This window comes from Coffea eugenioides, chromosome 3 (genome assembly GCF_003713205.1).
Source record: "Coffea eugenioides isolate CCC68of chromosome 3, Ceug_1.0, whole genome shotgun sequence".
NCBI classification, from domain to species: Eukaryota; Viridiplantae; Streptophyta; class Magnoliopsida; order Gentianales; family Rubiaceae; genus Coffea; species Coffea eugenioides.
Genome location: NC_040037.1, coordinates 8,037,824 through 8,060,714, shown reverse-complemented (window position 1 = coordinate 8,060,714; position 22,891 = coordinate 8,037,824). Strand labels below are relative to the sequence as shown.

Sequence of the window (22,891 nt, the reverse complement as noted above, 5' to 3'; positions counted from 1 at the left end):
GTTTATTGCTATATTAAATCTTTGAAGTCTAATCAAAAGAGCACTATTTTGTCCTTTTCAACTCATTTTGTAGAAGCTTAATTGCTATCAAGTCATAAAAGAAGTGGTAGCAATTTATCATACCACTAAAGTTTGGTCATACTTTAATACCCACGCCTAAATTGACACGGGGGGTTCTTTAAAACAATTTTTCTAATTTGCAAAACTCAATTGAAACTTACTACTAGGAGCTAAATCTAAACTGTCATCTATCTTAGAGGGCCAAAGTAAAATTTACCCTTGTTTGTTAATTGGTCTCTTCGGCTCCAATTATTGGAGAGCAACACTAGAAAGAGAAACGTAGGAATTGGATAACATCCCAAATAATGTTTTGTATCACTATATCTAAGTATGTCAATGGATTGGATCTTACCGAGATCCAACCTAAATCTAATGTACTTGGATAGGGTTTGAATTTAATTTCTCAAATCCAAATCCAAGTAAGGTCTGATTTTTTATGATCCATATCCAAATTCAAATCCATACCAGACCTTACCCAAACCCATATATATATGATTAAATTACACATACATACACACACAAATATATATATATTAGTAAATTTATAAAATATTCTAATATTCTATGGTTATTGGATTAAATACAGTAAGACTTCATGATCATTTTCTTTTTCAATCTAATTCTAGTTGTCATTGTAATTAATACAAACTTTTTTAGAAAATGAGAAAAAGTAAAGGCAAGTAAATGAAAGATTTGACGAAGATACAGTTGAAATTTTAAAAATAAATAGAAGTTGTCGATAGTAGTTATTTATTTGAGTTCATAATACTGCATTCAACTTCTTAAATATTAATTTTATTACTTGAAAATAAAAATTGGATGGTGTTTATATTTTTTTGAAATCCATATATTTTTAATATATTTTTATTTCAGCGCACTTACAAAAATACAATGGATACCGATTGGATACTCAGATTTGAACTTATTTTCAAATTTTAGAAGGGTCTAATTTGAACTTATTTTCTTTTTAGACCCACAAGGGTCTAAGTCTAGGTTTGGGTCTAACTAAAATTAATATGTATGGATTTGGGTCAAAGAAATCCAACTCAAACCCTACCCATTGACATACCTAGTTATATCCTCTTTAATTTCATGTGACTCTCCAACATCTAACTGTAATGAATTAACGATTTTTTTTGATAAAAAACAAATTTCTGTATTAGTGGCAAGTTAAACATGCACTTGAATTAACAGATCTGCAATTTAACAACAGATATAGTAGATGTAAAAGTTTTTAAATTGCCTTTTAATAAGATAAATCATTGTAACTCCCTTCTATACATATTCCAATCACCAGATCTGCTAATCAACGACTTCAAGTTTCACTAATGATGATGAGATCTATTGAAATAAACCCAAGACCCCAAAAAATTCTAAATTTGACAACCAAATTTAAAATAAATTCAGATCAAACAACAAAATAAGGATAAAAACAGAAAATTCTTACTAGAAACTCTTAGGTGAAATAGAAAAACCTCACTTGAAACTCCTAAAAGAAACAAAGAACTCTCACTAAGAAGGCCTAGGAGAAATAAAGGGCTTTTACTAAGAACCCCTAAAACAAACAAAGAACTCTCACTGAGACCTTCTAAAAGAAACAAAAGACTTTCATCAAGAAAATTTAGGAAAAACTTTATTAAAAAACACAATAAAAGGAGATTCATGATAGGGAGACCACTAGAGAAATTAAGGCCTTCTGAGGAGATAAGAAGAAGTAGAGATGTTGGAGAAAAGTGTAATGAGTTAACAATTCTTCCGCTATTGTTTTTTGGTTTTCAGAAACTTATAATTGAGAATAGCATCGAATTGCCTCTTTTTTGCCTCTTTTATTATGCTTTTGGTACGAAAACTTTCTTTCCAACTATAGCGCATATGAGAACAACATGTACATCGAATTTCCCGTCAAGGCTAATAGTTTGATGTTTAACGGATAAGCATTAGATGCCTTGCATGAGAAACCTTTTGAGTTCAACTTATTGATTTAGGAGCTCGTTTGGTTAAAGTCTAGGAATCGGAATTAAGGCTAAATTGGAGCAGGTACTTCGCATCAAAAAATAAATACTAAAAGTACTATCTGCAATATTTTGTTACTACATCAGATTCTAAACAAGAGAGTGGGATAATGTAAATCAAGTTTTGGCATTTAACAGAGCCCTTTTTTGAAAGTAAATTAGATTCTTTTTTTTTTCCCTTCGTTTCAAGTGACAACCTTTAACGAGCCAAATTTGCATCTCCTCCATGAAAAGAGTTCTCAGAGGAAGACTAGAAAACAATTCTTTAACGGAAAGGTGAAAGAATTAAATAAATATTCCAGGCTCTAGAAAAATGCAATTTTTGTCTTCTCCGTCCATTAAGGGAATAGTGAGGCCTTTCCATGGCTCAAATAAGTTCTCAGTACAGTGGCTTGTTACAGCATAAAACCTGATAAGATCGTTGAATAGGTGTTATTATTATTATTAATTTTTTACCTCCCACCCCTCCCCATGTCGTTCCCACAGCCTCAATTATCAAATTTGAGACTCGACTTCTGAATCTGACAGTAAGAAAAATTCTAAGATCCCCAGGTTTTGAATAGTATTATTCTGCCTTAGCATATTTTGGAATTGGGATTTTTGTTTAATTGCATAATTATATATAGATTTTCTTATGAAAGATCTTTTATCTTTCTTTAGAATGTTTGTTTTTTAAGGTATTCTTCTCCTATTTCCCATAAAATCACTCTAGGAAGATAGTGCATCTGACATGGTTATACTCAACGACCCCAAAAGAAAAAGTTAATTAGTAAGTTATTCACAATTTTCAATAATTAAGCTATCAAATGTGTGTACTTTACTCCTTTGACTTTTCTTTCATTAATTGAATAGATTTCTTTGTGTACGCCCTAATGAAATTGGTTTGCAGGGAACAAAATGGGAAAAAGTATATGGACTAACTGAATCAGGATGTCGTGATCGATAGGCCTTTCCACCAATGAGGATAAGCCCATTAACGTCACTTTATCAACCTTTCCTGGCGGCCCAAATAATTGAAGCACGACTGTTCTCATTTACGTCTCCGGGGCGTCAGCTCTTTTGCTTAATTATGGAGGCCCAAAGAAAACTAGGCCGAAGCACATCGAATCCAAACGACGTCGTTAGCCAGGCTGAATCTCTATTTCCTTCCCTTTCCCCTGTTCTCCATCTTCCCAGTCTTGAGAATCTTCTTCTTCCTCTCCGATATCAAGACTGAATCCCCAATCCCTCTTCCGGCGATGGATCCACGGAGTCCTACAATCGCTGCTCTGTTATTTTCATTAATTCTCGCTTTATTCTCTCTGCAATCTCTGGTTCGTACCTTGTTATCATCCTCCCTCCCCCTCCTCTCTGCAATTACATCTAATTGCGGGATTTATTCTTTGTTTTTTTGGAAATTGTGGTGCAGATCACTACTGAAGCCGCATCAGTTGTCTTCTTGGATAGTCCTGTTCATCAATATCTTCGTTCACCTTCCGACCCGAACGCTTTAACTGAGGTAAATCACTAGTCGTAATTCTTGATCAATTTTTCGTCTGGGAGTGGATTTGCTTCCTGTACTTTTTTTTTGCTTCTTTTAAAAAGAGAGTAGATTTTGCATATTTTACTATTATGTTAGCAAATTTATATGGATGTAGTGCGTAGAATTGATAAATTTGAGTGTCTTGGGAACATAATAGAGGATTACATTTCTGGAGCATAGTAGTTAGTGGGGTAAAAGTGTTCCCACTGATTGCGTGCTGCAAATCTTACCAGAGTAGGCGGAATTGGGTGGCTGGTGATGATTTTTCTGGTGTTTAGGCTGATGATGTTTATTAAAGAAGGGTAGAATAAGTTGAACTATTGTCATTTGGTACAGAATATGTTTTTCAACATAAGAGCAATGTCATTTAGTAATTGAGGTAAATAGCAATGTCATTTGGTTTATTATATTCTGTTTTCTACCCTACACAGGCAAATGATTCTCTTATCTGTGCTTTTCAAAAAATAGAACGTACAAACTATAGAAGGGTAGAATCATACTGCTAAGCAAACAGTATATCTTTACCTTATGATGTGAAGACATGAAAAGCTGCTAGAAATGTCATATGACAAATTTCAAAAGTTCATGAAATAATTTAACATTATTCCTATTGTTAGACACTGTGTGCACTATCAACTTTTTTGTTCCATTCTTGTCTCTTTTGCTCCCTCATTACTTGGACTCTTGTCTACCAAATTGCTGCATGCTGAGGAACTTTTGGTTTTTGGCATTTTTTGTTTATCAGAATTTTATGATCAAATGTCCTGAATGAGCAGTATTAAATAAGACTAGTGAGTGAATAACCTTGTTTCCAAACATTTCTTCTATCATTAAGTGTTTTTTCACACATTTTATGACATTCTTTTCATTATTTTGCAGTCATTTTTGTTTTTTCATATGTAGGCATTGTGAAGTATATTTTTCTGTCTGCTTCATTGTATATTGGAAAATCGTGCCAGCTGTATGTGAGGGGCATTGTGAAGTATGTTGTTCCTGTGTGCTTGATTATTTATTTGGATATGTACCAGCTCTGTGTCAGGGACTATCTTTATTAGTACAACATTGACAGCTTATAAATTTGAATTTTGCAGACTGATTCAATTTCGCTGGCAGAAGTCAGTGCTTCAGTATCAGTGTTGCTTGGCTATGCTCCTCCTTCCACAATTTCAGCAGCTAGTTCTTCTAAGGTATGACATCACATAATGAGCATCCAATGAGGCCTCTATCGAGCATCCATGTAACATAAAAAAGGAAAAGAACTAGAATGCTCCATGTGCATCTTTCCTTTTCCAATTTCCTCAATCTTTTTTTGGAGGATAGTCACCACTGTGTCTGTTACTTATGCTATAGAAACTGTTTTTCAACATAAGAAGAACCATTGTTTTGCAGCTCAATAAGGTGCTTGCTCCTAATCCATTTGATAGGCCTCGTGCTGTCTTTGCTCTAGAAGTTACAGGAATAAAAGGTGTGTGCAGTTGAGCTGTAATTGCTTGAAAAGTTGAGATTTTAACATATTAACATACAAAATTGTTTTTAAGTACATGATCTATTACTTGCAGATTCACAGCTTGTAGGTACAGGAAAATTTGGTGGTGCTCTCAAGAGCAAGGTTTTGGTTGGAGAAAGTGACGGTCATATCCAACTTCCTGGTAATTGAATTTTTTTGGTAAATCTGTATGAGATTTTTTCTTGTGGATTCATTGTGTGATGGTAGTACCTTCAATGTTCTTACAGGTGAGGATGAAGTATCGGTCATCTCTTTGAATGATCTCCCTGGTTTTGATTCTGATGCTCTGTCCTCAGATAACGAACTACTTGAATTTGTTAGTTTGAACACTTTTGGCTCTTTATAATTAGTTATTACCTATTTGTCCAGAATTTAGAGTAATTCACATGATGATTTATTCTGCAGGCAACCTTCTTGGGTGGTTCATATGCTTCCAATGACTTGCCACTCACTGGAGAGTTGACAGTCCCGTCAGCTGGTGATGCCAATGTCAAACTTGATTTGTCAAAGGTCCTTTCCCAGATTCTAAAGTTTTTTTCTCTCTCATTATTATACCAATTCAATGAGCTGTTTCTCGTTTATGAGAGTGTTACAGCATTTCTGTGTTTGAAATGTACAGAAAGCAGAAATGGAATTTATAAACAGTCTTGTAGCTCTCCTCCGCAAAGTTGAAAGGGCATTGGTGATTCTTGAAGATTTGTCTGGAAGTAAACAGAAGCATGCTGAGTTAATTACTGGATCATTTGATGGTATTAAGGTGAAAAATCCATTTCATCTTCCCTCCTACTTTTCAGTTAAGATATCCCCTTTTCTCTTTAAAAGAAGAGACATTTGATGCTGCGGAACTGTGCAGTCTTCAGGTTTTCATTATTAGCTCTTTTCTACCTTTGTCCTGTCTTTTCCCGACAATGTGAGATTCCCAAATCTATTGAGATGAGTAAAAGCAGATACTTGAATTTATCATTTAAGGTTACTGTTTGGACCATTCTTTCCTGATGGTCGGTCATTGCTTTCGGTAAAGAAGGAATATTGTATTGAGTTCCTAACTTGAGTTCCTAGCTGTTCAACACTTTTCTATGTGTTCATTGTTGATCAGAAGTAGTTTGGGTTATGCATTTTTCAGGATTGAACTTAATTCAGTAGTCATTTATTGTCTTATGGTATCCTGCAGACACTTTCTTCCTTTTTGAGAGTGATTGTCAAACTTCTTGAAAAATCTCTTTTTCCTCTGGATGTTGATCTAGTTTAATATTGACTGGAAGAGAGAGAGAAAAAAGGGGAGGATGAAAAAACTAACTTATATTAAACATGTGGTTGTCCATGTATTTATTTTTTCTTAAACTCTCTGATTTCAGGTTTTGCAAGAGCACTATGGAACTGATAGTGTTGTGCAGCAAGGAGTGGAATTATTTGCTCTTTCCATTCCAAAGATCTTTGATTACTTAGAAGCGAGATATAAAGGTCATACAACTTTCTTATTGTAGCACTTGTACACTTATTTCATCGCTCTACTTCGACCTTCTCCACTTAGATAATTGTCTTTTATTTCTTAGGATTGGGAGTTTATAGTTTGGAAATAATGGCCCTCATTTCTTATTTAATTGCTTGGAACTCTTAACAAATTATAAGTTGCTGCACCTCTTGATTTTTCCATTCCACAGTCTACCTTAAAAACTGAAACTAGAATTTAACCTTGCCTACGATCCGTTTCCACAGCCTGTAACCAGCAACACTGCCACCAGTTGGTGGTTTTGGGACCCATTCCAATCCGTTGTGATTCTGCCTTATCTAACTCAAACACAACTATGAAATTGAAGGAACCTGGTTACCACCCTGCCAAAGAAAACGTTTAACTTGGGAGATTCTGTATTAAGTATTTCTGCCTTATGAAAAGAATTATGAGAAATCTTTTGAAATTTTAATTCTCGTTTGCAGTGATTCAAAACAATGGTGTTCTAAGTCATGTGGCATTCCCATATTTCGAAATTAAAATTTGAACCTGAATGCATTTTCATGGAAGTAAACACTACTTGAGTCAATATAAGTTTCTATAGGGAGTCAATATGGTATGATCTGAATGTATATTCTCCTTTTTGGGAATTTTATATGTATAGACTACTAACTGATGTATGTCTTGAAATTTATCATTGTATATTTGCTTACTGTGTAATTTTGTAATCGTTTTTGCCCAGTTGAGTCGCCCACCTGACTTAATTCTTTGGCACAAATGTAAACGTTGCTTCTATTTCAGTTAAAGCATAATGTTCTCTAAGGAAATACTTAAACCTTCCCTATTCTTCAATTTAATGTGAAATATTTTACTCAGTTCTAAGAAACCTTTGCATAATTTTCATGACGGGAAAACATTGGGTTAATATAGTTATGTTGTGTCCATTTGGCAGATCTTTTTCAAACTTTTTCATGGTTGAGACAATTATCTTCTTTGCATATGACTTATTGCAGAACCAAGCACAGCTTGCCATCAGCTAAACAGGACATAGAATAATGAAAAAGAAAAGCATTGTATAGTAAATTCATAGGCAAAATGAACTAATTGGAGGAAATTGGGAGGCTGACATATTCTATTTGAATATCTGTGTGACAGTAAATATTCTTGTCTAATTATGATAACACTGGTCACATATGTTTTCTATCTCAAAACCACTCATTCTTGCCCCAGAAAATCAATATTATGTATCGATTCGCAGGTCAAATTGTTGGAGTGATCATCCATGGTGAAGCACCTGCTTCAGAGTCAAAGAAACTACTGAATGTTGAGATTGCTTCTCGGGCATCTCCACGTTGGCTGGAGGAAACAAAAACTCCAACTAATTCAACTCTGGTTTCCGAAATAGTGCTGGTTAGGAGGACCATTGCATGGGTAACAGGAATCTTGCTGTTAATTGCAACTCTCTTAGGAGTAAGTATATCATCTGCAAGTGGTTTTACTGTTAAGCCCTCTCTGTGTTAATCCTCTGCTTGTGCACCCTAATGCAATCGCAATTGTTTTCCCCATCAATGTCCTTTTCCTACAATCATGCTATTTGTTCTGGTTTGATAAGGTTGTAATTTACATAATGGACTCTCAAGTGTGTCTGTCTGGTCCATTTTGTTCTCAAGTGTGTCTGTCTGGTCCATTTTGTTATCGCCCATCTTATCTATGACCCTGCTAAGGTTTTATTTGGCTCTTGCTACATCTGAGTTCAAATTGATTTCAGAGCTGAGCTAGCCATCCTAAGTAATTAGTGTGCCTCTAGCTTTATTATGGTTTAAACGGTCTCTGTTTGAGTGTAAACACTTAACCATCCTAGCAAATCTTCATAGCAGATAATTCTTTTTTATTTCTATATTCCATCCTTTAGTAGGAACCATGTTAATCATGTCATTACTTTTAGTTGACACATGCATATGTAAACCCACGTAACATGCACACATGCAGATTGGGTTTTGTGTCGAGCTTCCTATATTCCATTCTTGGTCAAGTATCTAATCAAGTTTTGTTGGTACTTTGGTTTTGTCGGTCGTCAAAGCACAAAATTTTCTTTTTATCGTAGCAGATATCCAAGATACTTAAGATTTGGTGCACACCATACTATACAACCGATTTTAACTGACCCTTAACCTTTCCTCACCCTCCGTCCAAACAAAATGATAGCAGGTAGTACTGCTTCTAAACCATTAATCTGTGCTAATATGGGTATACTTTCTGATTTTCACCTCATTTTAGAGAACTATGTCAGAAACTGAAAGCCATGCGTGCATCACAGATCATCCATCTAAGTGATTTAACAGTCATTTTCATTTGATGCAGGTTTATTTTCTTCTCTACATGCCACTCACCAGGGACACCCTATTGTATTCTAATGTCAAGCTTGACTAAGATTATAAAGCTGCTGTTTATAGTGTCATTGAACTGCAAGGCAATCCAGGTTGCAACTGAACTTTGTGCTGAAGAGATGAAATCATGTGATGTAAATGATCTGTCCTCTGTCACTCTGCACTTGCAATATTTACACAGAAGTTGGTAGTTGCTTCATGTTCCGAGGAGTTTCTTGCCTATTGATTTTTGTGGCATTATTTGGTGGATGAGTGGACGTTCAAATATATACCAATGCCTCATGGCTTGTAATGTAGAGATGCTGGCTGTAGGATTTGGTGAAGCAAAAAATTGGAGATGATACTGTTGTTTGTATTTTGTAGTCTATCAGTATTTTGGTATATGTCCTAAATGATCTCGAGTCTTAATAATGAGAAGAAAGAGAAATTTAAATTATTTTTCTTCATTAATAAGATTAGTTTGAGCATCTCACTCGTGTTTTTACTGCAATTATTCGCGTCTTGCTGTGCAAGTTATTTTTATATTTAGACGTCCACCGTGCAAGTTTTAGAAGCAAATGACAGGAAGGAAGAAGCAGGAAATAAGTATGACATGCCTGGTTAAAGAGCTGGAAGAAGTTGAAATAATTCAATGCGGCTCTGAAAACTAAGAATAACGCATTTGTGGACTGTTGGGAGACGTGGGTCATTTTATCCAAACAGAGCCTTAGCTTTATAATTGGCATCCAGCAAGATCTCATCTGACATTTAAAAATAGATAACCTCTAAAAGATATGGCAGTTGATAATCGATGTACTCTATTTCCCTTCTACTGTTTTCTTTCTTCTTTTAAATCTTGTTGCTTTTATTTTTTCCCCTTGAGATTGAATGTCTTATGGAAACTTTTCTTTTCTTGATAAGTTCTAGAATGGAATTCAGATGATCCAAAAAACAAAAAGAATTAATAAATAAGTAAAAAGAAATTCATCTAAAGGTTATGTTAGATAACAACAGCTGATTCTGCAAAGACTGTAATTAAGAAATGTTATTCATTACACAAATTTGGTCTTACACAATAGAAGAGATTTTTCCCTCCCTTCTGGAGAGAGAGGGAGGGAGAGAGAAAGAGAGATCTTTCATTTACTGTCGATTTACTCCTAAATTTTTAGTACTTTACTATAAAAGATTAAAATGTAGTAATTACAATTGCCACCTCTTTCTATTTTCTACAACTTTTATAAAGCATAAGAATAATTTTGTAACTCCAACTATATTTTTTAGAATAAATTTTTTTATGTATCGATGGAATATACACTATCAGGTTTAAATGCACATTCATTATGCAAGATTTGATGTTCAAATTCAAATTGCAATAATGTAACATTTATCTAAATTTGTTAGTGTATACGCTGGCAATGTAAGAATGATTAATCATACATTTTTTAACATCCATACTACATATGGGAGCAAAATAATACTTCGACAAAAATACACGATACTTCTACTACTGAAGATTTTCCTTATATGGTTGATAAATCTTGAAAATTTTTCCAAACGTTTAATTCGGGGACCAGAACCGGAAGCGCTGGGGTGGCGGGGGGAGGAATGAGCAAGGGCAGGAATGGGAATCAATAACATTTCCCGATATTGTTGTTTGGTAGATCTGCATCGGAATGAACGTAAAGGAATGAAACACCTCAAATTCTAAACAAGGGTTTCAATTTCATTCCCCAATTTCACTCCGAGGGTTTCAACACGAAAGCCTCACCCTCTCTTCGCCGGAAACGTCTCTCCCGCCGGTAAGTTCACCGTCGCCTACTCCTCCTAGTTTTTGGCATTGCATCTTGATACCCTTTTCCTTCTTTCTTTTTATCTTTAGAGTTTTTCCCTTTTTCGTCTTAATTTTTTGGAAAAATAGCTGATACTGGTTTTCTGCTTTTCTTGCAGGGTTGAAAAATTAGCGGGAGCGGAATCACTGGTTGAAGTGGCCCACTATTTCTCCCTGCCAGTCAGGTAAGACTATAAGAACCCTTTTTTTCTTTTTTAATTTTGGCACAAAAAATTATGAGAATTTGTTTTCTTGTTTTCTTATGGGGCTTCTGTTCATTATCTGGCTGAAAAGTTATTCTTTTTCCATTAATGGCGTCTCCTCTGTTTTATTTCTGTAGTGCTAATTGAATCGCTTATTCTTGAAATATGCCAGTAATAAGAGGTTTAATAAGACAGTTTTAAGTAGAAGAGTAATGTAAAGTGCCGAATTCGGCATCCGTGATAGCAGACATGCTTCCTCCTTGCAGTATCCTTCCCACTTGTTCTTCCTATAGTTCATTTCTTCCCATCAAAAATAGGAGATGAGGACGACTGTGCAATATCCCTGTCATGTTTTCAGTGTGCAATAGTATGGCCTTAATCAGTGGCTGCTACCGTACTCGAAATTGTAATACTTAAGCCTTTTTCAAGATTGAATGGTGCAACTAACCGATTAGGTGTTTGTGCACCATGCCGGCAATTATTATATGTTTTGTCTGGTGGGATAGTGATCATGTACCTGCAACTAGGGGGTAGTCATCATTTCTGTGATGTATTTCATATGTGGATGCATGCTTGGTATCAGTTTTGTCCTTTCAATTATTACATGCAGTGGTTTCCCATACTTTGGTTTCAGTTCTTTTCTTACTGTCGAACACATTGTTTTGGCATGATATCAGACTAACATTTTTTTAAAAATTTTTAATAAACAATGTTACCCACTTGAACATTGCTTACAGGATGAAGAATGGTGAGTCCACTTATGAACCACCGCGTGGGCGTGGCAAGAATAAATGCTTTTGGACTCCTGAAGAGGTAAAAGCATTAGTTGAAGCACTAAAAGAGTTGTCATATGATCCTTTATGGAAAAATGATGGTGGATTTAAGCAAAACTATATGTTTGAGGTGCACAATATTATTTCAAGTAAGATTCCAAATTTCACGAAGAAAGTTGATCCGCATGTTGAGTCAAAAGTGAAGTGGTTGAAGAGCAAATTTTATGCAATTAGTAAGATGTTAAGACAAAGTGGTTGCAAATGGAATGCTGCTGAGAAGATGATCAGCTGTGAGAGACAGTGGTATGACAATTGGGTTAAGGTAATTATAGGTTTTTTGCTTTTCATATTTTGATTTTATTTGATATTCCATATTATAAACTTTCTTTTTTTTATTTGTTTGTTTCTGATGCCTCGTTGTTGTAGACGCATAAAGAGGCAAAGGGGCTCTGGAATATGAAGTTTCCATACTTGCGTGATCTTGAAGTGGTATATGGAGATGATATAGTGAAAGCGGAAGAAATTGAAGGCTTTGAAGATGCTGACCAAAACATGGAGACAGCATTAATAGAGGCTAATGTTATGGATTTCAGTGATGAAGGTAATGAGGAGGCAAATTCAGTTACCCAAGACAAAGAAGCAAACACAACTAGCACTAGTACTTTAAGGAAGCAGAAGAGACAAACATCTCCTATAAGTAAGGAATCCAAGAAAGTGAAGTCATCAGTAGCACCGTCACTGGTTCCAGAACAATTTGAGATGATGACAGGAAAATTTGAAGTGCTGTTGGATCACTTGGCTACAATAGCAACAACAATGGCTAAGGAGGACCAGCGTGCACAATTAGCAGCAGATAGAAGTAATCGGGTGGTGGAAGAGCTTTTGAAACTTGGCTTACCTACTGGAGATCTTTTTGGTGCAGCTAATATTCTCTGTGCAGAATCTTCCAAGCTTAGTGTGTTCTTTCAACTTTCTCCTAAAATGAGGAGGCAATACGTGAACTATCTTCTGTATCCTACCTCTAGTCTTTCTGGTTCTAGTAACTAGGGAGGCAGGCAGTCTTTTTGCTCGTTATGGTTGTTGCTGCCGGATTGCTTGAGACTTGTCAACCATAGTTGCAAGGTTGCTATGTAGGATTGATGCTTCGATCGGTTGCAATCTATATGGCAAGCTGTTAGGAACCTATTAATATTGTAAATCTGTAGGATTAAATTTGAATCATGTATGGATTATGCTGATTTTGATTAGTTATTCAATCCCGTAGCAATTTTTAAGCCTCTTGTTTCAATTGCTTTGCTTTTGTTGGCATTATATTAGACTTATTTTCATTGTTATTTTGTACTTTTCTTTTGGCCTCCAGATGCTTTGTATATGCTAGTTTCCGGCCAATAATTGTTGTTATCAAAATTAGAACTTTTTGTCTGAAATCGTCTTCCTGCAGGCAACCCAAACACAGAGATGGAACAGCATTCCCAATCTGAACCAAACATGTAGCGTGCAAAGGGTATTAAACCCATCCTAAATGTTTCAACTATTCAATATGCTTAATAGGCAAACAGCACCATATATCCTCTTTTCCATCTTTTAATCAAGCTCCTTTTCATTCAGAAGTGCTAATTATATCTATTAGGATTTAGGACTTGACAGTTACTTCAGCAATATCCAATCTCCAGTTTTAACATTCCATACTTCTAAAACTATTGAGGGTTCAATGGATTTATATTAACATTTCATACTTCACTTCATCTCCAGTTTTTCAACATAATAAGAAGAATCATAACGAAAATTGCCCATCTTATCTATATTTCTGGCCTTAGCAATGAAATAATGAAAACTCGTTGTTGCTCCCCATTCCCTCTGTTTTGGATTCTTTAATTCTATTTTCTTCTCCTCAGCACTTGACAGATAATTCCAATTTCCTCTTTATCACCAACGTATTATACACCAGTCCAATAACAACTCTGCTTTGCCACTCTCACTCTCTTCTACACACAAACAGAGATGTCATCTACACTACCATTATGTTTCAAATTCAACCAGCCCCAATCTTTTCCATATCTCAAGCCGCCTACTTTTTCTTGTACTTTTCAGTACAATCTCACGCGGAATACTCATATTTGCTTTACATTTTCATCTTCCAACTCAAACAGCAGCAACCCTTTAAACTACGGACCTCAAGATGAGGCTAGGTGGCACAGGGAAGAGCAGAGGTGGCTCAGAGAGGAGCAGAGGTGGCTCCGCGAGGAGCAGCGGTGGCAGGCTGAAAGGCTAGCTTTGTTAAATGAAATTCAGAGGCTGAATCTCCGTGTACAAGAGCTTGAACAACTGAATTCTGTGCAAGAAACTTCACTCTCTGAAACTATAGCAAACATTGCTAAGTTGTTGCAGGTATACAAAAGGGATTTTCTTGGATTTCTTAGACTGTTGGAATTGGATTTTAATTGATAACTCTTTCTTGGGAATTAATTGATCATAGTGAGTAGGACTTATGAAGGAAATGCGGGTCTTGGATTTATATCTTGAGCTGCTTGCGCTATTGAAACTTGTAGAAGTTGAGTCCCAGCTTCCCTCCGCTCAATCCAACCGCCTGATAATAGCAATTTTTTTGGATATCTTGTATAGAAGTTATTGGCTCATTTATTTCTGCTCCTATTTTACATTTTTCAAGTTCTTTGATAAGAAATTTTGGGTTTTATTTCATTTTGTGAGAAGAATTTTGTAGCGGTGAATAGTGGTGATAGCTTTATTGCTCTGTTGCAATTCTTGTCCTGCTGCAAAAGAAGGCATTTGTGCACTTTAGAATGCTTAATATTCACTACTTGAAGCTGCAAAGTGATATTTAAAGGATATTCTTGTAGTTTATAAGCTCAAATAACTATATTTTAGGTGTTAAAAACTTCCTTATGCAACAAAAAAAGTGATAAATCTTTTCTGGAGTTGAAGACGGTTAACTTTCAGGCATAATTCTTGCTTCTGTACTGCACTAAAAATGAAAAGCTCTAAACTAATAAATTTCTGAGTTTTGTTTCAGGTCTTGAAGGAGGGGGACTTGGGGAAGAGTATCAATAAAATTCCAGAGAGCAGAGCAGGTGCTCTGCCGTTTGGTGTAGAAACAGCACAGAAAGTGGAGGAAATGGTTGTGAAGGAAGTTGTTGAAGTTCCTGAAAAGGAAAACAATGGAAATAAGAGGGTAACGTTAAGGATGGGATCCGAAGGAGATGATGTTGAAGCAATGCAGGTTTGCTTTTTCAAAAATTGCATTTCTCCATTGCAAATTAAGCAGGCATGGTCCATATCTTTAGGCTTGGATTTTTGTGCTGTTTTGCTTTCATGACAGTTTGCTTTTGTGTTTAATTCATGAAGTCAAAAACAAAAGTTGGTTAAAACTGAGTAAAATGGCATTGACAAATTGGCACATTTGATCAAAATTTTACATAAGAATGCCACTTAAAAGGTCAAGAGAGTAGTTCTATTACCTTAGAGCACTCAACGATTACATATCTACCCTTTTCATTAACTTTCGTGCAGTTGAAGGCTAACAGAATGGCCAAAGTACCCAAAATTTGTTCAAGTATGTAGCTTCTAACCAATTGAAGTCAGTGAGGTAAAGAAAGGAACCCCCCCCCGACAAAAAAAAAATGAAGTCAGGTCATGAGGAAAAGTGTGTAAGACCGTATATTAAGCTGTAAATGATCTCTACATAGAAACTGTGGGTGATAAACTTTATGTAAATTGTCCAAATACTAAACTTTTCTTTTTTCAACACCAAAAACAGGAAGGAGATGTTCAAATTGCAATGTAGAGATCATCAGAGACACTCATAAGAGTAATACTCTGTGAACTATCCAGATTGGTGGTGATTACAACAGCCCAAAAATTGATTGCTTTGAAGTTCTTCAAAATGAAACTGCATTACTTTTGTGGTACTAGTTGCTCGTATATAAACAGTATGCCAGAATTATGTTGTCAACCTAGCTACAGGATATTAGCATGATAAAGTATTTGATATATAAAGGTGATAATCAGGGAAACTATATACTTTTCTTGCACAGGATGATTGCTGCATTATTAGGAGTCATAAACCTGTATTTTGGGTGGAACTTCATTTAGATTATTTGAATGGCAATCGATGCTAAGATGTGGTATGAAGATCTCTTTTTCAGCAATCCAAGGTTGAAAATTAAAATGTCATTTTTCACATCTTTTAGCGGGGAAAAGATTGATTGCATTTTGATGATATGCTGGGCTTTGGCTGTAATAGAGGACTAAAAGATTCTACTGCATCCAGAAAGTAATCTGTATTTCTTGAGTCCTTTGAGAAATGAAGGTCTTCACGTTTGGGATGTCATAGGATTGAAGAGTTGAATAACTTGGGGAACTTAGAAGTTCCTATCTTTTTAGGCAGACATAGTTAATGATAAAAGAGGAGTGGCTTGTTTTATAGGACACTATACTTGTGGAATTAAATTAGGCAGAGGAAAATATGTCCCATCAAAAATTAACAAACTGCCCATGTTGGTTATATGCTTTAGTTGAGCTTGGTGTAATTAGCTTTTACTGTGAGAAAGGGTCAATCAAGGGTTTAGCTCATTTTGGTTTGATTTATATGATACTTCCCTAGAGCTCTCTTTTCTCTTTGTGGCATTTTCTTAGGCTCATCAGTTTCCTTTCTGTACAATAGCCTCTCTGTTCTAGCTTCTTTGTTCATTAGAGCATTCCTTCATCTTTCAAATATCTCTTCCATATCTTGTTCTTTGATAGGAGGCACTGCTAAAACTAGGATTTTATTCTGGTGAGGAAGACATGGAATTTTCCAGCTTCTCAACTGGGACTGAACGTGCTGTCAAAACTTGGCAAGTAAGTTATGACTTGCATTCTACTTGCAGAAAAATCATGAAGCTGGGTTGGAGGTTACCTTATTTTTCTAACCTGCAGGCTAGTTTAGGTGCCCCAGAAGATGGTATCATGACAGCAGAACTTCTTGAAAGACTATACATTGAGCAAAATAGGGGGACTCCTAGCTTTACTGGAGGAAAAGGTCCAGAAGATTCGAGTACTACTAACCCTGAGGAGGTACATAATCCTTTTCTCTTTAATGGTCAAGACTTTGGTTCTAATGCTTCTGAGTTTTGTATTACATGGTTCACAAATTCATATTCTGGGTACTGTCTTTCTTAGAATGGTGCAAATGGAGCTGCAACAGCTTCAATAACTGAAATTTCAGAAGTTAAGGAAACAGTAGTTGGCAAAGATGGTGTGACAGGAATTAACATGTCTGAACATCGAGTTTTTCTTCTTGGAGAGAACCGATGGGAAGAACCTTCAAGACTAGCAGGGAGAAACAAACAACCTGAAACCAAGATTGGTAGCGGTAAAACCATGACAAAGTGTCCTTCTTGTCATGGAGAAGGCCGCTTGTTATGCATGGGTACATTATTCTGTCTCTCTCCATTCATCTCTCTCTCTCTCTCACCCTTCTCTGGTACACATAGGTAGTATTTGTTTGTCGGGAAAAGTGAAGAAAATTGAATTAATTTTTCCCTTCACGTATGTTTGGTTGGCAGAAATGTTGAAAACTTTTCTTGCATTTTCCTGCACTTCACGTTCTGCAAAATTTGCAAGATTTTGAAGAAAGAAAGTTGGTTACTCACAAAAGTTTCAATAGTTACTACTAACTGCCATTACCTTTTCATATTTTCTTCAATATTTTCCTTTGTAACTAAGCGTGTACGGGGAAATTTTCATTTTCCTTTCTTACTTTCCTTTACAGCACTTTCCAACACAACTTTCCTTTTATTCAAACGGAGCCGTTGTCATGTTTTCATCAATTCATAAAGAAAATTTTTGGAACTTTCCTGCTAACCAAACATACATAAAGGTGAAAATAACTAGCTTTCCTTCACTTTCCCTCATTTTTCCATGCAAACAAACATACCTTAGTTCTGCAGATTTGCATCATCTCATTAGTTTTGCAGATTTGAAAATTGTACATTTCTTTTGCAGAATGTGATGGAACTGGTGAGCCAAACGTTGAGCCACAGGTAAGCAGCACACATTTGATCTCTCTGTACAATTTAGTCAAGATTAATTATTCATCAGTTAATTAGCAAGTATTTAACTTTCCCTTTGTTATGCAGTTTCTGGAATGGGTAGAGGAAGGAGCAAAGTGTCCATATTGTGAAGGTCTAGGACACACAACTTGTGATGTATGTGAAGGAAGAAAGGTCATTGAGGCATAATCCATACTCCTTCACGTCTTTTCCATAGAGATACTTATTCTTGCTTCGATTGAATTTGTAGATTTTTAGGTTATAAGATGTATAGGTCCAATTTATGAATGAACTTTGTCTCCCTTATTAACTTTAATAGTTGTCACGTCACACATATGATTTAGTTTATCTAGTTACACATAAAAATCTCGTATAATATCTATTTGAATGAATATTGATTTACTCAACAAAATACAATTATATAACCACAGAGCCGGCCATAAAAAAGGGACTCGGTCTCTCTTTGGACTGTAAGTCAGGAGTTCGAACTCCACCTGCAGCAAAAAAAATTTAAAAGAGGTATCAAAGCACCCCTTTGATTTATTAGTCAGGTTCTTATACCTACTAACTCCTAATACATAGCCTCTTTAGACTCTCTTCCTTTTAGATTAGAATAGATTAAATTATAGTTGCCGTAAAAAAAATACAATTATATTACTTACCCCATTTTTGATAAGATGAGAAAGTGGACTGCACTTCTTGTTCTCTATTTTCTTCTCTCTTCTCCATATCTTCTTGTTAAACATTACTACCGTCTCAATATTTCATAAAGCAATCCCTCAATATTCTTTTGTGTTGTTCAACAATATTTATTGTACATTAATCTAGATCTCTTGTGCAATCAATTCGTGGAATGATAATACACAGAATTTTTTTCAGAAATGTGTCCTTTTCATCACCTTTCACTTTCATTCCTCAGCTAGAATGATTTGAAGTCCAGTTGGTACTCACAAATTCCACATATGCAAATGTCCAACCCTTAAAAGTGATCCCAGATTAGCCAAGACTTTGAACACATGGATATCATTATCAATTGACTCATCCAAAAATGGAATAAATGAAAGGGTTAATTACATTTACCTCCCTTAAGGTTTGTCCAAACTACGAATCAGTCCTGAAAGCTTGATAACATTAAAAAAATGGTCCGTCAATTAGAAATCATCAAGGTGAAATAAAAAATGACAAAAAAAATTATGATGAATTCAATATAGATTTGGTTTTTTTCTTAGTTTCTATGATTGGGTCAAATGTGAAATAGAGTAGAATTACTAGCAAGTAGTGTCATCTCTTTGCTAACGGGTGATAATGATAGATAAATAGAGTTTGAGATTCCTAATTCCTGTAGAAATCCTACTCTTTGATTTCCAACTATTCACAACAAAGATCAATAGCATTTGTTACCTTTTCTTATACTTATATTGTCATCTTGTAACTTCTATTTTTTTTTTTGTCATCGCCATTTTATCTATATTATTCTACTTTATCCTAATTTAAAAGGAAGGTCCAACTAAATCTACGAGAGACTGACGGAGACTGAACCACCAAATGACCAAATGCACTCGTTTGAATTTTTTAGAGATGCCACATATTGTGACAATTGATGAAAAGTAATATTTGAATCCTTAGCCTTCCACCCCACCAAACCTTGAGGACTTGATGGTGACCATAGCCCAATTTTGTAACTTCTGTCAATGGGGTATTAAAAAAGAGTTAGTGACAAGGGAGGTAGATGTAATTTGGTGAAATCTCAGGGACTGATTCATAATTTGGATAAACCTCACGGGACGTAAATGTAATTAACCCAATATGATAAAACACAACAGATGCCACGTCCAACAGACATGGACACTGAACCGTTACACGCGTCTGAAGAGCAGAGACGTGTCGATCGCATTGCAGCAGTACGTGTGTTGCTCATACATAGCGCCAACACCACTTTTCAAAAATCTTCCATTAAATCCAATCTGATCTCAAGTCTCAACTGCTACTACTAAAATTTAAAACCGCCCCACCTTTTCATCCCATCTGAAAGTTGCATGTCAAAAGCAGAATCAAGCATTTGTCTGACAACAAAAACATAGTAAAAGAGAGTTTGTTTTGGTTAAGAATTTGTGTATTTTTGTAGAAAGAAAGGTTTGTTTGAAACAGGCATGGAATCCCAATTACACCGCCCTTATGGCCATACGGATGATCAAGATCCCCAACACGCAGGTCTGCACTCTGGCGAGAATCTTACTGCAAGATTCTCTCCTCTCTCTTTTTGCTAGTACTTATTTTTATGTTAGCAACACTGAATCAGTTTTGGTGAATCTTTTTCTGTGGAACATTTGATCTTCAAGTAAAAAATTATGTGAAATTGGAAGTTGTACGTGTCTAGTTCCCTGTGTATGAACAAATGTTACACCGGCCTTGCGTTCTACATGGTTGATTTTTGTCAACTTATGTAGCACTAAAGTGATGGGATTGTTCGTTATTTATAGCGGTTGAGGATGAAGGAGACCATCATCATCATGAGAAGACATCAGTGATGAGGAAAGTGAAGGCGAAAGCGAAGAAGATCAAGGAGACTCTTGCCAAGCATGGACTTGGTCATGAACATGAACATGAACATGAACGAGATTATAGTCATGATGATCCTGATGAAGGTGAAGAAAATGAGGATGAAGAAATGGAAGAAGACCCTGAAGTCCATGGTGCACCCAGTATGTGTTTCATTTCATTCATTTACTTGTGTGTGTGTGTGTGTGTGTTTCATTTCATTCATTTACTTTGGGTTGATTTAAAATATGAAATTTGGCTAGTTTCATGGATAAAGAAAAGAGATAGTCCTATATGATTACAATACCTTTTTGGTGAATTTTGTTGCAGTCTATGAGTCGACTGTGATTGGAAGTGCAATTCCTGCACAAAATGTCAATTTGGAGAAACCAACAGCAATAGGGGAAACAGGCGCTACAAGGCCTGTTTTTGAGGGGCAATCAGGGGAGAATCTGGGAAAACCATCAGCCATGGAAGTGGTTCATGCGCCTGAGGACAAGGATATATCATTTCCCCCTGAAATTCGTCGAACAAAAGGGGATTCAGGTGCCAGAAACGACAATGAAAATGTTGGCTCTCAGGGGTTTAGAATTGGTGCTCTAGAAGGCTTAGAGGAAGATCCTCAAGCGCCGAAAAACCGGCCAGGAGAAGTTCCGCCTTCAAATTATGAAACTAAAGTTACTGATCCAACTGGAAAGGGTGGTGAAGAAGTTGGAATAACCCCACTGATCCAATCCTTCAATAAGATGGGTGTTTATGATGAATCAGTGCCTAAATCGGAATCAGGACAAGAGGGGTATACAGGAAGCCATGATCAGTTTGCTCCAGAGCCAAATCCTACTGAAGGCAAATCTGATTCAGCTCCAAAAAGTTGTGATCCTAGCAAACCAGAAGACAACTTACCGCGTGACACATTAACCGGAAAATCATCAGACCAGAGCGGTTATGTTGAGAAGATATCACTAGCTACATACACTATTGCTGACAAAGCAATCTCTGCCAAGAATTTAGTCGCTTCCAAGCTTGGATATGGAGGCACTGAAGGTGGTAAAGTCCCTGAAACCGATGAAAAAAAGAATGCTGCAAAATCAGGTGCATCCCCAGCGGAGTATGCACATAAAGTCTCAGCGACAGTTACTGACAAACTGGCACCAGTTTACCAGAAAGTCGCAGATGCTGGAAGTTCTGTGGTGTCAAAGGTGAAAGGCAGTACTGGAACAGGACAGGAAGGATCTGAAACAAGTGGTGGTAAAGTGCCTGATAAAGGTGTGTCTGTGAAGGAGTACCTGGTTGAGAAGTTTAAACCTCGTGAAGAAGATAAGGCGCTTTCTGAGGTGATATCAGAGACTTTGCACAAGAAGAAAGAAGAGGTCGGAAAAACAGGTGAATCAAAGCCAATGGGGAAGGTGACTGAGTCAGAGGAGGTAGCAACGCATCTTGGGACTGGAATGGAGAGGAAGAGAGAGGGTGAAGATGCCATTGCTGCTGGTCGCGAAAGCAGTGGAAAGGGTATGGTAGATAGGCTTAAAGGGGCTGTCAGCTCATGGATTGTTAAAGGTCGTGAAGACCAACAATATTCTCAGGGGTCAGCTGATTCATCCAATGGTAAAAAATAAGCAAGTTTTACCATTAAGAAATATGCATTCTATCCACCTTTTTCACTTCCACTGTTTCATGCTTAATCCTAATAGGATTTTCCCATTCTTTTGCTCCTTGTACAGTAAGAAATGAAGGTTCTGCAGCTAGTGATGAAATCGGGCATCGCAGACTCCAAGAATCAGGCAACTGATGCAAGTTGGTCCTAGCTCTTCATCAGAGGTTTGGAGGCATGTTTCTGCTGCTGCTTTGCTACATGTTTTTAGGAAATATGGTTTAAGACAAAGTGAAAAATACCTTTGTGTCTAGAGTTATATGGACTCTATGCTTATTATGTATAAAGGATGAATATAATTACTGTGCTGTGTTTGGATGTTGTGTAACAATTGTGCCGTTTGTATGAAGTTTGTTGTTTGTATTTGAGTGATCAATTCCCAGATTAAATAATTTTGAGTCATTTCAATGCTCTAGGATATGTAGTCTGAAAAAAAAAAAAATTTTTTGACTTTGTGCAAGAGATGGAAGAACTAGGGTTTGACATTGTTACAGTACTATGACAAGTTGTCAACAAGTAGAGTTTAACAAATTAGTAGTTAAACTTAAAGATTGTGGTCCTATACATCCCTGGGGAAAAAAAATAAAGTGATAGATGGACAGCAAAGAAAAATTAACAGTAACATTAGCACTCAAAGAGTGTATATGCAGATTGATAGTATTACACATTCTTGCATGGTCTTCATGTCTACATGTGTACTGGTTGATCGACATGTATACTCTTGTTTATAGATACTTTAAGAGTAAATCTTACTTTAAGAGTAAATCTTTTAAGAGTAAATCTTATATACACTGACAGTGTATACACTGTCACCGTTTGATTCATGATATGTGTGCAAAAATTGAATTTCAAATTTAAATTTTGCATAGTTATCATTTATCCAACGCTGATAGTGTATACACTGTCAGTGTAGAAAGGATTAATCCATATT

General features: G+C 36.1%; 4 protein-coding genes across 4 annotated transcripts; all 4 read left to right on the top strand.

Moving 5' to 3' along the window:
* The first annotated feature begins 3,236 nt into the window (after positions 1 to 3,236).
* LOC113764663 lies at positions 3,237 to 9,374 on the top strand. Its single transcript, XM_027308634.1, has 11 exons — positions 3,237 to 3,385; positions 3,481 to 3,570; positions 4,686 to 4,781; positions 4,984 to 5,059; positions 5,154 to 5,243; positions 5,329 to 5,417; positions 5,507 to 5,611; positions 5,721 to 5,858; positions 6,457 to 6,562; positions 7,810 to 8,021; positions 8,913 to 9,374. The coding sequence occupies exons 1-11, from the start codon at positions 3,311 to 3,313 to the stop codon at positions 8,979 to 8,981; spliced, it is 1,146 nt and encodes a 381-aa protein (XP_027164435.1). The 5' UTR covers positions 3,237 to 3,310; the 3' UTR covers positions 8,982 to 9,374.
* Positions 9,375 to 10,535: 1,161 nt separating this feature from the next.
* On the top strand, positions 10,536 to 12,995 carry LOC113765529. Its single transcript, XM_027309748.1, has 4 exons — positions 10,536 to 10,716; positions 10,865 to 10,930; positions 11,686 to 12,043; positions 12,148 to 12,995. Exons 3-4 carry the CDS (start codon positions 11,687 to 11,689, stop codon positions 12,766 to 12,768), a joined length of 978 nt encoding a protein of 325 aa, XP_027165549.1. The 5' UTR covers positions 10,536 to 10,716; positions 10,865 to 10,930; position 11,686; the 3' UTR covers positions 12,769 to 12,995.
* Positions 12,996 to 13,412: 417 nt separating this feature from the next.
* On the top strand, positions 13,413 to 18,107 carry LOC113765271 (protein disulfide isomerase pTAC5, chloroplastic). Its single transcript, XM_027309390.1, has 7 exons — positions 13,413 to 14,109; positions 14,753 to 14,959; positions 16,483 to 16,578; positions 16,657 to 16,794; positions 16,900 to 17,149; positions 17,725 to 17,762; positions 17,859 to 18,107. Exons 1-7 carry the CDS (start codon positions 13,723 to 13,725, stop codon positions 17,958 to 17,960), a joined length of 1,218 nt encoding a protein of 405 aa, XP_027165191.1. The 5' UTR covers positions 13,413 to 13,722; the 3' UTR covers positions 17,961 to 18,107.
* Positions 18,108 to 19,802: 1,695 nt separating this feature from the next.
* On the top strand, positions 19,803 to 22,336 carry LOC113765778 (low-temperature-induced 65 kDa protein-like). Its single transcript, XM_027310026.1, has 4 exons — positions 19,803 to 19,982; positions 20,252 to 20,473; positions 20,640 to 21,914; positions 22,031 to 22,336. The coding sequence occupies exons 1-4, from the start codon at positions 19,922 to 19,924 to the stop codon at positions 22,096 to 22,098; spliced, it is 1,626 nt and encodes a 541-aa protein (XP_027165827.1). The 5' UTR covers positions 19,803 to 19,921; the 3' UTR covers positions 22,099 to 22,336.
* Positions 22,337 to 22,891: the final 555 nt, after the last annotated feature.